The sequence below is a fragment of the Micropterus salmoides genome, unplaced genomic scaffold (genome assembly GCF_014851395.1).
Source record: "Micropterus salmoides isolate LMB-PRFRI ecotype aquatic unplaced genomic scaffold, ASM1485139v1 Ms_hic_scaffold_22, whole genome shotgun sequence".
Lineage (NCBI taxonomy): Eukaryota > Metazoa > Chordata > Actinopteri > Centrarchiformes > Centrarchidae > Micropterus > Micropterus salmoides.
Window position 1 is genome coordinate 13,461,730 of NW_024041373.1, and position 18,296 is coordinate 13,480,025.

The window sequence follows — 18,296 nt, forward strand, 5'->3', positions numbered from 1 at the left end:
CTTTTGAGGTAAATATTTTTTAATAATTGTGAATCACTGTATACTATAAAGACCTGAAGTTGCACCTAATACTGAATTTGCAGTAGCCTACCAGTCCTTGTGTTATTTTTATCTGATCTGTTCCTACATGATTGTATTGTATCATTTAAAGTACAGCACATTACAAGCTGACCAACTTGTTTGTTGGTGTATTGTTAAAATAATTTTTTTAAACAGCATCCAGGTGGATCATGTTTGAGCCCACACAGTATAAAACAGGATGCGTGTTGTTGGTGCTGAATTCAGCTGGAGCCCACTCCTATAAAACGCGCGGACTTCAATAACTTGAGGTGATTAAAAGGCTCTGTCATTATTCTTTCACTCGTTAAGACGGCTTCTCGGATTTCAAGTGTCTCCTTTTACACTCCTGAAACGCCACATTCATCATGGGACCGGGCTGAAGTTTTATTGCGGCCGCTAGAGGTGGATGAAAAAACAAAAGTTGAGTGTGGGATGGACTCAGAGGGCAACTAGCCCCAATACACTGACCGTGGGGGTGGAGAGGTGGAGAAGAAAAATGCGAGCCGGGGCATAAGTCGCTCCTCTGCTCATTTTTGACTCAGATCAACACATTTCATCCACTGGAAACTCCGGGTTATCCCTCGACGTTATGGGCGTACCTACATGTTTTTGCATCAGAGAGGAGTAAGGTGAGGGGACGGGGTCACAGCTCCATAAATACTTGCTGTGGCTTTGGATGGACCCTGGAGGAGTAAATACTGCTGGAGGAGCCCCGCACACAGGAGAGGAGCGGCGACTTTTCTGCAAGCTGATACCTCATTTGTAGAAGGGCTGACCGGTACAAAGCCCCCTCAGTTACCACCGCCAAAGTTGCGGTGCATCTGTCTGATATGGAAAGTCTATGATTGCGTATTGGCAGAGGTATAAATTATTTTATTCTTCCCACAGAGTGCGATGTAGTTCAACTTCACACCCCAGAGTGAACTACTTGTCAGGATGACAGCGCTTACACCTTTGAACCGTGCTGTACTTGGACTTGCGTGGAGCTGCTTGAGTTTTCTGTCCTGCGCTCATTGCGGGTTAAGTGACAACCATGTGCACTCCAGTTTTATTTACAGGAGGTTGCGCAATCACGAACGCAGGGAGATCCAGAGAGAGATCCTCTCCATCCTGGGCTTGCCTCACCGCCCGAGGCCATTCTCTCCCGGGAAGCAGGCGTCCTCTGCGCCGCTCTTCATGCTCGACCTGTACAACGCCATGGCTGTGGAGGAGGAGGAGGTGGCTCAGCAGCAGGGCGCAGGGAAGAGCTTCAGTGCCAAGGCTCAGGGGCACTCCAGGAAGGGTTACTACAGCCCCCAGCATGCCGGGTACTCCCGTGTGGCACAGCCTTACCGCGCGGCCCCTCTGTTAGGCCACAGCCCCGCGGTCACCTCAGCACACGACACCAACTTTCTCAATGATGCCGACATGGTTATGAGTTTTGTCAATTTAGGTAAGTGGCATTAAAGGGATAATTTCTCACCAGTTTTCCTTAAATTACAATTAAGTAATTAATCTAGATTACAATGCAGGTGACGCCTGGTTTCAGTATTATTTAGAGGTGCTCAAGTTACAAAATCCACATCTCAAAGTAAAAGAAAAACTCCTTCTATAACTCGTGTTTGTTTTCATCTTCATTTCCTCAACTGTAAATTAAATTAACTACTAATTAAGTATAATTTTATATTATAAAGTTATTATGGCTGATTAACAATAAACTAATGTATAATAAGACTTTCACCTGTATTAGCTTTATCTGTGTACTGGATGAAAAGCCCAGTATTTTGTAGGCTACATGAAGTGTAAAGTTATAAACAACCAACTGCAGACAGCAACTATAAAATACTGCAGCATGAAAGTCTTTATCCATGCATTTCATGATTCAGGCCCATTTAAATTCATTAATATATTTATTTGCCTGTGTTTGTCAGCACATGCAGTTAATTCATTTAGTCAAAAATAATTAGACACATGTAGTTTGAGCTTATTTAAAAAAGAACAACAACAAAATTCCCCAAGTACATTTTCATTCATTTTCAGTCATCATCTGGCATCAGAGGTGTTCAGTTGCTTTAGCCTTGTGTGAAGTATTTTGTATTTAACAGAATTAGGCCCAACATTTTGACCCTATCAATTTGTGCTGCCTTCTTTTAAAAAGCAGCTGATCTGTATGATGATTGCGTTTGTTCAGTAGCAGGGACCCTTAACCCAGCAGATCAGAGCAACTTATCAGATGACTGTCTGACCTTGAGAAAATTGGTCTAAATTATTTCCTGTTGTTAAAGGGGGAGTGATATTGACTGATGCCTGTATATCTTGAGGTTCTGTCACTATGAGAAAGCAGTAGCTCCATTCTTCATATTTGTGTGATTTGTAGCTTTGATTGTTCTTTAAATGAGAGTTTAAATATTAAGCACGGCACATGAAAAGTTGCTCAAAAATGAAATATGACGCGGCATTGCAGAATCCTAAATAAACGATACAAAAATCACCATAAATAGACTTTACATAATGTCGGTATTTTAGTGTTAAGGATTTAATTTTCTTAAATATAGAGCAAAACATGTGAAAGTGAATTTGTGTAGAGTTGCTTGGAAGTATAATCCCTCACCTTGGCCTGAGCCCATCTGTTTCCACTTACCACTATACCAGGGCATGTACACTGTCAGCCTTGAAAGCTCTGCTCTCTTTCTGGGGACTGTCAGTGAAGTGTTCAATAGGGCTCTGTCTTTATTACAGTACACTCAAATATAGCTACTGACCTCAACTGTTTTAGAAACGTCTGTGACATTTCACGCACTTCAATATGCTTATTGTAACCATTTCAACTTTCAATATATGAATAAGAAGTCAGCTATTAAAAAATCCACATGAGATTAAATGCAACTGATGAAACACACCAGTTATTTATTCATCTTATTAACAAGATACAGATACTGTCCTGGTAGAACACTCTGAATCCAATTAATATGCAACTCATCAAGAATGCACACAGCTCGCCCTTACCAGAGAGTGAAGTCATTATTTAATCTTAGCTGTTTGAAAGTTAAATGCTGTATGCTCTCAGTGGCACTTCTGCTTCAGATTACTGCCTGTGGCTAATATAATGGAACACGCTCAGTGGGTACAAGTCAGACCTGACCTCTGACCTGTTTGTGCTAAGTAACCACAGGCGTTCTCTCTCTCGATAAAATATCAGGGAAGTGCATTGCATGATATCACCATGGATGTCAGAAAATCTACTGACCTCAGCCACATTCAGCCTCTTTTCTGCTACCAGGCAGGGGTGTGAGACAGTTGGCGGGCACTTTTTAGTAGAATCAAAGTATCTTTTGTCAGCATGTTCATACTGTTGATACACTGAGGCTCTCTGGTGCTGATATTAAGGTCATTGCATTGAGGGGCTTTATTTTATCTACAAAAATAGACGCAAGACCTTGAAAAATCAAGCTGTACATATATTTAATTTATTTCCATGCAGCAAAATATAAAATAACGAGACATGTTATGAGTTTTTAAACATTTTCAAAAATGACAGGCCTAAAAAGATATCCAAAATTGCTCAGTATATTAGAAATACATTGCTTTAAAGGCTAACGGTCATTAAAGACTCTTAGTGCATTGTATGAAACCTACAGGAGGTCAATATAAGGTCAGAAATGAGGGCAGAGTAGATGCTCACATGGCGCTGAAGAATCCTGTCTGGTCTTTTCTCTCACTTGAGGAGCAGACGAAAGTGTCTTTAATTGAAATCAGCCTGTTTTTCTTAACTGACAGCCCATTCATCATGGCCAGAGAATGCAGTTAGGCACACAGTAGAGGGCCTGTCTGGGAACTGCTACCTGTATTCAGTTGACTGATTTAATGACCTGGAAAGTGCTTTTGTTGGTAGTCAAAATGTTTGGATTGGACTTGGAATGTAAAAGAAGATGTGATAAATTACTCTTTTTCTGTGCGTTAATGCCGGCATATTTTTTCTTCTGAGCAACACACGCAGTGGTTCAGGAGTTGAAGTCATATTTTTTGATCGTGAAAGCTTTGCTGCCAGTGAAAATGAATTTCATCATGAAATATTTTCTTTCCCAGTGGAGAAAGACAAAGATTTTTCTCACCAACGAAGACACTACAAGGAGTTCCGCTTTGATCTGACTCAGATCCCGGACGGAGAGGCAGTGACTGCTGCAGAGTTTCGGATCTATAAGGACCGCAGTCATGTGCGCTACGACAATATTACTCTGAAGGTTTCCATATATCAAGTCATCAAAGAATATCAAAACAAGTAAGTACCTAATCAAGTAAACCAACCATACAAGTCAGTGTCTAAATACATTTATTCAACATTTATTCAAGTACTTAAGTACAATTTCGAGGTAACTGCACACTTTTTTAGTGTATTTTAGAGTATTTCAATTTTCTGCTCCTTTATACTTCTACGCCAAACAATTTCAGATGCAAATATTGTATTTTTACACTACATTTATCTGTAGACAGATATAGTTACTAGTTACTTTGCGTACAAAATATATGACCAGCTTACAAAAAAGAATGCATTTGCTCTACCTACATTTGACATAAAATTAATCTAGCCTCATATAATCAGTCCCAGAGGAGGAAAAAAGAATATAGGCTGAGGGCCTGCAAACGTCATTCTCTTTGCAATTCGAGAAAGAAAGAAAATCGATAGAAAGAAAACAAAAATAACTGTTCACTGTAATAAAGGTAAAAGTAAACAAATGTGCTCAATGCAGTTATCCTGTGTCACAGTTAAAAAGACAAATAGTCCAACAGCTATTGTCTTGTGAGGTTGAAACTTTCCACTCACATAGAAAGCCCTTGTATCTCCAACCCTGTTCTCCTTCATTCGCACCATGTCTGCCTTACAAATATAGTTCTCGGATAAAGAGAACTCCATTAGCAAGTTGGCCACTTACGAAGCTTGGAAGGTTCATCAGTTATCACTCGTCTTGTGTTGCCTGCCAAGCTGTCCATGTCCCAGATGAAACCATGAGGGCCCGAAAGGGGCGGGGTGAGGGGGGAGAGCTCCCTTGGGTGCTCCCGTGGTCACTGTTATGCCCACCACCTGCCTGTCTTAACAATATTCCGGAAGTTTAAACCATCACATAGCTGAATGCACAAGGGTGTACTTAAAAGTAGGCCCACATTTGCTTGCCAAAAATGTGTGTGGGTGATTGAAGGGGAGATATGGCCCTCCTGGGCTTTGAAAAGGTCCAAGTCAATGGACTCTGCCATCTTAAAGGGGAAGACTGCTCAGTTTAAGTTTTCACACACGTTTTCATGGGGAATAGTATGTTTTAGTTAGTGTTCACAAAGGACAACTCTTTCCCAATGCGAGAAATCTTAGAAACAATGTTATGCTTAAAAAGCCATAAGGATTTCACATTATATGAGTACTACTGGTTTGTAAAGCCATACTAGTTAATTTATGTTTTTCTTCAACATATCAGACAGAATGTTAATACTGTATACGCATATTGGTCACTACTAATGATTTTCAGTTGGGTATTATCCCAAAATCCACGTGTGCGCTAACTAAAGTATGGTCAAGTTATGGTTTAAGAAATAAATTAAAACCACTTTGTAGGGGCGTCTTAAGGGTTTAAGATAGCGACCATGTACTTTAATAGCAACATCCCCAGTTCAAGTGCAATACTTTAAAATCATGTTTTTAGGGTTAAGTAAAGGCTGTAGTCAATGTTAAATAAGTAAATCTAGTACAAGCTACTATTTTGAGTATGAAACTTGAATTTGAGATGCTGGTTTCAAAGGTATCCTGTAAAGTGTTTTTCTTAACAAAGTTATTTTATTATTGTCATTTTATTAAATTTATGTTATTATTGTTGTTAATATGTTATTTTAAACCATGTGCAAAGCCAATTTTTGGTAGAATTTGAAACCTCCAGGGTTTACATATATACATATTTGCTTGATAGCAGTTTTATTTTTCTCTGTCTTTGTTGGCACATTGCAAAACCTTTTGGTATTTTACTGCCACTAACTATCAATTGGGGAAACATTGTCCTTGTGTACACGACCGGAACAGGATACTAACAAACTGAGGACCTCTTAAAAACATATTGCTTCATATCGCTTCACTACCAGTGGTCAAAAACTCCACAGGGTACCTTTAAAGTCAGGCAATTACGCACAAACCCGACCTCCTTTTACTCCACTATTTCAATGTCACACTACGTCCTGCACTGGTGCTGAACTTTGCTACTGAACATAAATTCCTAATAGAGAATAGTGGCATATGAACATAACTTGCAGGAGACAGACTTGCCTAAAAAGAGGAGTTACGTCTATCCATGGTATTGACTCACTTTAACTCACTCTGTGGAACAGTACATCCAGTAATCACGGGATAAACAATTTCCTCCAGGATATAAGTTTAATATTTTACATTTAAAGGAGGAAGTTCACCAGCATGTCACTCATAAGGATTGAACTCATGTGGAATTCCACAAGAGGTTGGGTTTTATTACACCTGTAATAAACACATGAATAATTCCTGAACTATTGGGGCCACATGGAAAATCTTGGTTCTCGCCGACCAGCACCATGTAACCACAAAAACTGAACAGGCGCTGCCTTATCCGATCTGCCACTTGAAAGGAATCCAATGCAAATTGCGAAGCGGTCCTTTTTCAACTTAGGGTTGATAGATGCCTTATGTCAGGCTCATGTTAAAAATACACGAGGGATGATATACACGATTCATAACTCCTGAAGTGTTTTGCTAATCAAATAACTGAAATCTTGGCACACCTTTCACTACGAAACACTGCAGTTTATTACTGGTCACAGCTTCTTCAACAATAACGCAGCTGCTTTCTTTTTTTTTTTCTCCAGTACAAAGCTGGCAAACAAAAATGACCCAATCACTGTTACCAAATCAGTTTTCAACAATGAAGGCATTTGGTTTCAAAAGGATAAAGATATGAAGAAACAAAAAAAGCCACTTAAGATTTTGGCTACTACAGTTTGGGCTAAACCATCCATTTATGATCAGTCAGTGATACCTCGTTTATCTGTTCCAGTCTAACTGGTTAATACCTCTCGGGTTCAGTCTAAATGCTCTCAAAGAAGCATGAGGTTTCTTTTTTGTGTCCCATTAAAGCTGTGCAACATTAAGGTGCACATACAGTTTTTATTTGTTCTAGAGCTTAATGCACTGTAACAGGCACTGAGGTTCTGTAATTTGTACATTCATTTCGCCATCTGTTTGACCTCTGAGACGCAGAGGTAATAATCTGGAAAACCAACATGCCAACAGGGGAAAAAAATTAAGCTAATTTTCACTGGATATATGTTAAATAATCAGAAGACATAATGTGTCTTTCTGTTGTGTAATGCACTTGCTGCTTTCTTGTGTGTCCTGGCAGTTTGAGTATGCATTCTTTTAACTGAAGTTTATTTAATGCTGATGATTGTTTCATTGTTTTTTTCTTACCTTCAGAGATGCAGAGACGTTCTTGCTCGACTCCAAAAAGGTCCAAGCATCTGATGGGGGCTGGCTAGTGTTTGACATCACGGCCACCAGTAACCACTGGGTGATGAACCCACAGCAGAACTTGGGCCTGCAGCTCTGTGTGGAGACTGTAGATGGCAAGTGAAGTTCAGTTTTCAGCTCAGTCTGATTGTCATTACTTACCACCGGTAAATGGCCATAAAGATGAATGGCTTGACCTAGTATTTGTATAAGTGCTGAACTTCAATTTCACCTTGAAAGCCATAAAGCCAAGTCATAAAATGATAAAACATCCCATTTTTCTTTAGTTTTATTTTGAAAGTTTTATTTACCTTCTGTTTTTTAAAGGACGAAGTATCAACATAAAATCTGCTGGAATCATTGGGAGGAACGGGCCCCAGTCCAAACAGCCATTCCTGGTTGCTTTCTTCAAGGCCAGTGGGGTGTTGCTTCGCTCTGTCAGAGCTGCTGGTGGGAAAAAAAAGAACCACAATCGCAATAAATCTACTAATCAACACGAATCATCTAGGGCACCAAAAACTGGAGGTATGTGCGCTTTTATGATGTAGTTAAGATGCTACTTAATTTTTTACAGTTTCTTTTATCCTATACATTAGATCCATTTGAACTAAATAATTTTGTCCTGCTAAAATTCCAACAGACATCATCCATTTGTCAGACTAACCAACTTAATTTCCTGCAGCAATATACCTCCACAATTACCGGACAGATTGGCAGGAAAAAATCATTTCAAATATGCATATTCATGGTCTCTGGGCGATGACACCTAATCATTTTATTTCTTGTCAGTTCACAGTTTTGACAAGAAATATGTGTATATTCTCTACATAATAAGCTAATTGCCATGTAATTTGCTTAGCACCTTCCTCAATGATCCCGTAAGGATGAAACCTTTTGATTTTCTAACCTTATTCATTCCACTCCTTTGGTGCCAACCTCAGAACAAACCTTAACATTTTTAGATGATTTTTTAAATTCAGCATTCAGTTCTGATCTGCGTGCCAATTATATTAAACTAAATAATATAACTGTGAAGTACATGTCCTGTACATCTCATTAATCAATAATTATTTTAAGGAATAATTAATGACCTAGTAAAAGTTTGTTGATTATTACATTTGTCTTGGCTAATGTGCCTGTTGTATAGATTCATGACTCAGGGGAAAGGCCTGTAGCTCCCAAATCAAACATTTAATGAATCATCTATTGTTTCTTAATTGAAATGTTTTCAATTTATCACAATAATGTAATGATTAATAAGGCCCTATGGTGATATTTATAGACTATTTATGATGACTATTAATGTGATTTTATAGTGCATTTGATCAGGAGCTTTATAGACTTGTATGCCACCGTTGTGCTAACCTTGCTACGGTAAGCAAAGTAAAACATATATACAATCCTTACTTTCTGTTATGATTAATAACCTTTTTATTTTTCAGATTACAACACAAGTGAACACAAGCAAGCCTGCAAGAAGCACGAACTTTACGTCAGTTTTCGAGATTTGGGCTGGCAGGTATAACAAAATTATTTCATATCACAAGCCAAACAAACAGTAATAACACAATGAACAGCACCTTCCCATTGAGATTATAAGGCGACGCTAAGAAAACTCACCGTGTGTCGTAAATAACGGAAGCTCATTTTTTTGTCAAGGACTGGATCATTGCACCTGAGGGCTATGCTGCTTTTTACTGTGATGGTGAATGCTCTTTTCCACTCAACGCTCACATGAACGCAACAAATCATGCAATTGTGCAAACCCTGGTAAGTATTCTTTAGAGTATAATGCAATAAAATCATGTTATAAGCTACCATAATGTTCTTAGCAGTTACAATTCATTTGAAACCCACTGCTATTGCACCTCTTTTAAAACCTACTTTATGCTCTCATTTTTAGGTCCATTTAATGTTTCCTGACAATGTGCCAAAACCATGCTGTGCCCCAACCAAGCTCAACGCAATATCAGTACTTTACTTTGATGACAGCTCAAACGTTATCCTCAAGAAATATAGAAATATGGTAGTTAGGTCTTGTGGTTGCCATTAGTGGCCAGGCTAACTTTAATTTATGCTATCTATCTGGTATGGGAATCGCTGGAAAGCACATCTGTTGCAGGTGTGATGTGATGTACAGTATTATGTATATAAAGTTGTATTACCTAATTTATTTTCTTTTAAAAAAATAGCACTGAATATTGCAATATTTAAATGATTAGGACATGTTGATTTTATTTTACGTCAGTTATTACCTAACTTTTGTGTCCGTTGGCATATACTCTCTCTTATATACGTCTGTATGACAACTTATATGAGTTAACTATTCACTGGAGTCATCATGATGCATAAGATCGCTTCCCCTTCTGCTTGTTTCTCCCCCACTTCTTACAGTACACTCTCTGAGCCATGTAGAATTATACTTGTAAGTCAGTATATGATTTGTTTTTCTTCAATGCTAATATTGCGTGACTAATACATATAGAATAATGTCACAAAATGCAGCATCACAAGTTATGTGATAAACAAGGGAATCCTCAAGGCGATGCTATTAGCACTAACATCACAACTTGAACAGGCTGTTGGACATATCTTAAATCAGATTGGATCACAGGGAGAGAAAAAAAGTGTGAGTGTTCTCTAATCTAAACCAAACTGCCCAAAGCTATTCTCAAGCTGTCACCATCTTTCAGCACTGATACTGTTTCACCTTTTCCAAGCCAGTTCTTTTTTTTAAAAGAGAGTGTCCTCAGAAGGGGATTATGTCAGTCTGGAATGAAACTCTTCCATAAACACTGTTTTCTCATTCCTCTGTGGACTTTGACATAGCGTCAAATGTCTTTGCACCACACTGATTCCAGCATATGTTTGGGGAAAGTATATCTTAATGTAGAGTGTTGTGTATTTTAATAAATGTACCACTTGAAAAACGCTTTATCTTTGGCTTTGCCTTTACTTGACCTCGCAGCTTTTCTCGTTCCATTTATCATCCTAAACTATATGCAGAAATGCATTTCATCTTGGAGACTTTTTACCCCCCTCCAGCTGAAAGTCCTCCAGCCTTTTCAAATTCAAGTTGTCCTTTTGTATTTCTGTTTAGAGCTCTGTGGATGTTTTACACACTGTTGCCGGACTACCGTCTCAGACTTATAAATGTTTGACAAGTATGATATAAACTAGGGGTCCACCCACGGAGCCTGCTGACATGCTCTTGGGGAGTGGTAATGCTAGTGGTACAGGGCGCTAGCGGTAAAGCAGTGGCTGTGATCTCCAAAGACAGCCCAAAAGGGTGAATATCATGAAGCTGCCATCAGAGAAAGGTATATCATTTTGTAAGCAATCCCTTCCTGATTAAGGGGAAAGATACCATGAATCATGTGATTTATGCGATGTGTGTGGCACCTCCCTGCTTGCTTGTGTTCTGTACACTCGTATTTTGGATGTTGCCATCTGCTAAGAGCTAAGATTCACCCCAGGAAACAAAGTGGAGACCATAACTAAACTGGCCGACTGTTGGTGTATTTCCTCTTCATTCATGATAATCAGAATTTCCAGGAAAGCGCAAGTGAACGTGTTATGTCCAGAGAAGTACTCTGGTTATGCACGTATTTTCAATGCTCTTGGAAATCTAGGGATTAGGTTAAGGATTAATATTTATTTACACAACTGTGTTGACCTTGACTGAACACAGGATATGTACTGTTGCACTCTTTCTCCCCCTACCCTCCCACTTGTATAAAAAAAAATTTCCCTCTCTGACATGGCAGAACATTGAGTGACTGTATTTCACTTAATTAAAAGCAGTGGCTGGCCTGCCCAGATGTTATGTGGGCTCCATCTAAAAGGAGTGTTGACATTCAGTGAATAGAAGAGGCCACCTGCTAACTTAACTCTTGGCTTGAGGGGTGATTTGCATTCCTGCGGCCTGTTGCCTGGCATGATTACTCCTAGCACTTCACAATCCCATCTACTGTTTAATATCATGGATTTTTTTCCAATTCAGCTACATTTCTTCCTTTTCTGTAACGCAGGAGCTGCTATGAATGAGCACCTATTTAAGTTATCCCAAACTACGCAGCCCTCTCGACAGCAACCTCCTGACCACATAAAAGGGAAGGGCAACAATTGCCATACTCAGGACAGATTAATATAGTGGCCTCTTCTCCTCTGAGACCCCCGTGGTCAAAAACAGACTGCAGTGAGTGAGCGGGGCCTTGACATTCATCAGATCAGCACTTCCAGTGGCCACTTCTGAAACATGCTGGAAAAAGGTCACAACCCATTGCAGTTTACTTTTCATGAAGGGTTTCTCGTGAATTATTCATGCATCATGCTCTCAGGTTTACAGCATATGTCACAACATACTGTGGGCTTTACATAAATATAGTTACATAATGTCTGGATGTGTTTCCATATTACGTTTTTTATCTGCCACAAACAAGTTATTCTCTGAACCTGATTGAGAAAACAGACGTGTCCATGCAAGTGGCTGTTAAGGAGATGTTCTTTTGTTCGGCAAATGTGATCATCTTGAAGCTCTTAGCAGTCCGGGACTGGCTGTCTGTCAGAAGTCACGAATGCTTGATGATTCAGGTCATTTTTTATCTAATCTAAACCATCACCAGCAGGAAATATGTTGACAAATGCTGCAAAACAAAAACAAAAAGCTAATCTTGTCAGACCACCGACAGAAGTGTTCGTGCTGGAGGCCACTCGGAGATGTCCTCGCAGATTAAATCACAGGAGCTGCAATGTTTTGTAGTCTGTTTTCTTTCTGTTTCAATTATGATTAAATCCCACTTTTAGTGGAGCCGTGCCTCAGTCATCCATATTAAAGAGTCTATAAACTTCTAAGAGTCAAAGTAGCTCAAGATAATTAGCAACAGTTTCTAAGTATGTGAAAGCATGCAACAAAAGAAATATTGAAAGGGAAAACTATCTTTTCCTTATGGACAACCAAGAATAAAAACTGTATGTCAGTGACTCCTAAACCTCTTTAAAGCTTCCCACCACTTACTTTTAATTCCCTATAATGATTTATTTATAGTGTATTCAAAGTATTTTCAGTAGTTATTCATTTTGTAAACAAGGTTTGAGGGACATTTGTATTTGTAATGAAAATCAAACGTGGTCAGTAGTCCGTGAAAGAAAAGTTGGATTTTACACAAACATAGCCATAAACTGTGAAACTAAACATTTGTTCACAGTCTTAATGGAGTTCAATACGCCAAGTACTGTGAAGGCACACTTCTAGTTAAATGTTATATTTGCGCATTTGACTGTCTTTAATGTGCTCACTTACTGGTACAGTCGGCTCATATACACGCAGGTTAGATGACTGACATGATGCTTATTTGGATCACATTTTGGTCAATCTCATACAACTACAAAACATAACAGTTATTGTTCATTTGGTTTGGTAATTCCATGTTTCATCGATTTACCCTCTGTTAACCAGGGGTCTTTTTCTTCCTGTGCCTCAACGTTTATTTTCAAAGTGTCACCTTGCAGTCCATCCACAAGGCAAGTGAAATTGTATCTAATAAAAATGTTGTGCAGTTTACCTAATTCATCTCCCCACATGTGGTTCTCCTTATTTGTATTCTGTGGGTGGGCTGCGGCTTCCATACAGCTCAATCAGTCCCTCTTGAGAAGGGAGACCATATGGGTCACATTTTTACATTTTGTTTGGTATGACAAGGCTGCAGCAAGACCAGCGAGGAATGTGTCCCGACAGAGGGCTACGCAGAAACACTGTTATGTTTGCTTGTTATTCGAATATGCACATTAGCTTCCCCAACCAGAGAAGAGAGGGTTTTGGGTTTGTGGACTCAACTGTCACTTCCCATTACCATTAGAGGCGGCACCTGTGCATTTAAAGCATTTCTATATTTTTAAATCATGTACTTTGAGTCCAAATTTGAAACGCTAATCAAAATGTATGGCTTGAATACTCTTTAGCTGTTCTTTTCTAAGACAATTTAATAAATAAACTCTCTGTTTACTTTGTATAACTATATCTGTATTTCAACGCAGTTGTTTTCAAGGTAAATCCTGGTTGGGTTTTTTTTTTTTAAATACATGCAGCATTTATAAAATATATTTTCCACAAGAATCCATAAAAACATGTGAGTCCTTAAAGATTGTTATGTGGGTTTGTCTCCGTATAGAAATAAAAAGCTTCTGACATGACATGCTAACAACGTCTGCTCTCTTCTTTTGGTGCAGGTTAGTTACATCCTCCTGTCACCAATCTATTGTACAATTTATGTCAAAGAATAAATAAAAAAATTAAAAAAAGGTTTAAAAGAAAAACACAAACCAAAGCAGATGCACAGGATATTAAGCAGGCCAAGGATGTCTCTAGCCTGTATTAATCATGCTGTTTTACATTATCACCACACTTTCAAACCAATGTTAAATATGCTGCCTACAGGGTACAACAGAGGGGTCTGGGCATATCTGGGCACAATTATGAACTAAGGAAAGAATGAAAGGCACAATTCACTCTGTAAAGGTAAATCTTTTCTATTAAAGCCTGCCGGTCTGTTGTTTTCAAAATGAAAAAACACAAAATTAATAAATAAATACTTAAATAATACATTTAAGGCAGTTAATCACCATCACTGTAATAGCCAAGGCTATTAAATGTATCTAGTAGTGTTTATACTGTAGACTGAATGTTTGCTCAGTAGAACTGCAACTACCACTGTGTCTCAGTAACCTGTCAGCTGATTAAAGAAAGACAATAGCACACCACTGACTATTTCAAAAAACCTCTTGATTCAAAAGCTCTCGGATGGTACTTAAAAGCCTCTTACAGTACATTACATATGTCCAAATGTCTAAATATTGCAACTTAACATTCTTTGGTTTTGGCTTAAACTGGGTGTATTTCTCCCATCATGAGTTGTTCAGAAATAAGAAAAAATATTTAAAATAATATAAATATAAATGTTAGCATTATCTAAAGGTTATTTTTCAGGTATTTTCTGTCTTAAATGCATGTTACACTACATGGCGTGTCAGGGAAAAGGGAGTATGGGAGGATGAAAAACAAAGGTTTTCCTGTGTCCCAGGCTGTGTATGGTGCTGTCAGCCATGCCGTGTTTCACTCTTACAGCGCAGGGTCATGTCCTTATCATCATTCTAGTATTTTCAAAACTTTTGGGTACCAAGTGAAATGATTTCATAGCACCAATTTTACCAGTTTGACACTATTTTGTCGAGGCAAATGGTGTTTAGGCAACACTGAGGGGTTTTGTCGAAAAGTTATAACGTTAGTTTTAACGTATACATATAATGTATTATAAAGTTACAAAATCTACAGAAAAAAGAAAAAAGCATCTAAGTATGTGTATCATAAGGTGTCGTATTTTTAGACTACTATCAAAACATTTCAAACGACACTCAACCCTACACCACAATGCGTTTAACTTGCAGGTTGATGCATATCTGTCTTGTCATCTTCTCACCACCATAAATATAATGAACAAAAAAATTCTACTGTACCAATTTAGAAAGCAAATAGAGATGTCAACAGCCACCACTTAACCCAGTTCATGCTGCTGTAAATTTTACTGTGAAATTCAATTTCTCTCCCACCAAGGATATGGATACACTGAAGGAAATTGCTATACTTTATGAGCCAGTCGGAGCAGTAATCCAGCCATGAAGTCCTCCACGGTACAATATAAAAACCTGCACAATAAATATCTGGCTGCTTAGAACCATCCGCTTGAAAGTATCTGTAACTAGCGCCTTTGTGAAGAAGAAATGAAGATATTGGCATGTCAGAATCAATGATATGATTATATTGCAGTGAATTGATTATTAACAAGTGAGGACTTATATGTATTTGATCACACAATAAAAATGGAGTAATGTTCATAACTCTGAACAGCGTTACTTTGAGGTACATGTGCAGAGTCTGAGAAATTGTATTTCATAAATCAGTGTTCAACAGTCAGGATCTTGTGTGGACACGACACACAGGTAAGTGGCTTCTGTGACTCTGCGGTGTGATTACTGCAAGGATAATCTTTAACACACATGCTGTCTCTACGGGGAGCTGTGGAAAGTTGGCTCAGAGTGGCCCAGCCTTGCTGAAGAAACTGTAAGGTAGGCTGCTATTTTTATAAAGGCTTTACATTTGGAAGTGTTTGTGGTCGTTTTGTTACTTGTTATATAGCTGAATGTAATGGAAATGAGATGGGGTGGTACCTTTCCTTACACAAGAGCAAGAGAATTATATATACGTTCATTCTTTGCTCTTTTTGTGCAGCATGTCTTATGCATAATTCAGTCGCAATCATACACCATCAAGTGGTCCGTCGCTGTAGGACTGGGTGTAATTATTCTAACTACATATTCAACAAACCCTTACACCTTCTCCGGGTATGAAAGACAATGTCGTGATTATTGCTTTCAGGGTGATGACGGTGCAGTATTCGTTCAGCACCAGGACTCTCTTGTTGTTACAATCCAGTTAAATCCATGATGTAGAAATTGAAGACGGATGGAGGATGAAAATTGATTTAATCTGGTTCCTGTTTTCTTTCTTCCACTTTGTTTTCAGTATATATCTGAGAGCTTAAAACCCCTTTCATGCCATGCCGAAACCTGTACTCCATAAAGTACTGTTTTTCACATCTGTTTCTTTCTTAGCACAAAAAAGAGAATAGTCTCTTTCTTTTATATGCAACTCTTTCCAGTTCAGAACATGTGACATTGCACTGTTTGATTTTTATTTAATAATTTGAGGCATTCATCATCTGCTTGGTCTCCAAAATCCTCATGTGTAAAATATATTGTTCTCAGGAGCTTACAAGCTAGCACAGAGACATCCTTTTTCCTGTCAAGGCGTATCCGTTTGCCTAATCTACACAAACATAAAGAGTATTGTCCCTTTACAGAGTTTAACCTAGAAGGAGACATCTTTATGTTTGTGCAGTTGTTATTTCTTAGTTGCCTGATAATTAGACTGAATTGCCATTTTGTTTTACTTATTTAGAGTTTTATTCTACTCTGTTTTTGCTGAACAAACACAAACACTGTTACTCTTATACCATATAAATGCATGTACTACAGAAAAAGCTTAATGTCAATGTTTCACATATTCGCGTTAGCTTGAAACCACCTCCAACTTTTAATATTCCTCTGTTTTCTTAGTAAGAAAGCTATATTTCATCTTCTTACATATGTCAGAAGACCTGTTCTATAGAACTATTTTTTGTAAAATGTCAACTCCTCCTTTTCTTCCACACCTTCTAAAAACTTTAAAGCTTCCACTCACCTGCATCCCATTGATTCAGGAAATCCCCTGAAGGCCAAGTGACCCTTTGCAGCTGGTATTTGTCAAGATAGACCGAAGCTGCCGAGTTTCCTTGAAAGTAGAAATTTTGAAAGGTCAGTTAGGGTTAATCGACTTATGCAGTTATCATTGACTGAAAAAGAGACATTTAGAAGGCAACTCTTCCTTGAGGTGAGTCGTGATTTTTCTGACTATAGACAGCAAATACAAATGATGAATTACATTTGCTATGGTGATAAGGATACAGATTTTTCAACCTTATTTTGTGTTATTATAAGTAATTGTCACATTATAATTAACATATTTATTTAAAAGATTCTGCATACACTATACATAATGTACCCAACAGTGTGCTCCATGGTAGCCCACCTATTATAGAAATGATTTGCACTAATTTAGTGCTTCTACAAAATGAGCTCTTCATTATTTACAGGCACTGATGCGTTTAAAGCACTGATTTACACACATCTGAAAAGAATGTAAAGCCCAATAAACCACTAAAACCATGATATTATTTCAAATGAATTAATTATTATTTTCAGAAAAATATAACTACTACAGAAATCCCCTTTATTGATTTTTGGCAAAACCAGACCAGCACTGATTTGGTCTAATGTAAAAAGTAAATACTTAAAAATTCAACTATGAATGCTTCTGCGGTCCTTGCTTTTCTGTGCCTAAGAGGACCATGAATAAGTGATTAGAGGCGAAACACCAAAAGGCATTTTAAATTTTAGGGGGTGGCAACTGATAGACATCAACCTTGAAGTCTGCTACAAAAAAGGCTTTTTCAGGGCTGATCATATGAGTCGCCCTCCTCCCCTGAGAGAGGCAGAGGTCTCTCATCACAGAGCAGTTTAGCGTGGTGAGATGGTTGAATGCTAGGACTTCATTAAGCCCCTCTATTGTTAACATCTGGGTTCAGAAGAATGGCTCTTTCTCTGGTAAATGTTGCCCTGGCTTAACAAGGGATTTTATTACACCATGCAGTTGACATTGGCAGCAGTGTCACGTCTGGCAATGGAAACCCCTCAACTGTTTAGGTCACAGGAGATCAATCAAAGCAGCCTGGTTCCCTGAAGTATTCTCACTAGAACGGGGAGTTGAATGTGCATCTAATCTTGTTGTTGCATCAAAATATAAAACATAAGCTGCGAGAACACTGGTTAAAATGCTTTCACTGTGAACAAAGCAGTCAGTACTGGGTCTGTTTATAAATCATTAGGAGCCGATTAGCAGTTGTACAAACTTCTTCTTTCTATATTTTTTCTGTCCTGCACCTGCATTCTTTTTTGGGGGGAGATTCACATATCATTGCATTTTCCTCAAAATGCTTCCACAAGAATTCCCAGTGTAAAGTTATAGCTCTAATTTCCCATATCGCTCCATTTGCCAATTTGCTTCACACCATTTCCTCTCTCTCTTTCTCTCTCT

General features: G+C 38.4%; 1 protein-coding gene and 1 long non-coding RNA gene across 2 annotated transcripts; one reads left to right on the forward strand and one right to left on the reverse strand.

Annotated features, from left to right (window-relative positions):
• The first annotated feature begins 497 nt into the window (after positions 1 to 497).
• bmp5 (bone morphogenetic protein 5) lies at positions 498 to 10,484 on the forward strand. The gene is made up of 7 exons (XM_038737086.1): positions 498 to 1,492; positions 4,126 to 4,318; positions 7,517 to 7,665; positions 7,877 to 8,074; positions 8,992 to 9,068; positions 9,209 to 9,319; positions 9,453 to 10,484. The coding sequence occupies exons 1-7, from the start codon at positions 997 to 999 to the stop codon at positions 9,600 to 9,602; spliced, it is 1,374 nt and encodes a 457-aa protein (XP_038593014.1). The 5' UTR covers positions 498 to 996; the 3' UTR covers positions 9,603 to 10,484.
• On the reverse strand, positions 7,589 to 16,929 carry LOC119917026. The gene is made up of 3 exons (XR_005447204.1): positions 16,845 to 16,929; positions 7,861 to 7,996; positions 7,589 to 7,656 (listed from the first exon to the last, which is right to left on the reverse strand). It is a non-coding gene; the product is annotated as an uncharacterized LOC119917026 (long non-coding RNA).
• Positions 16,930 to 18,296: the final 1,367 nt, after the last annotated feature.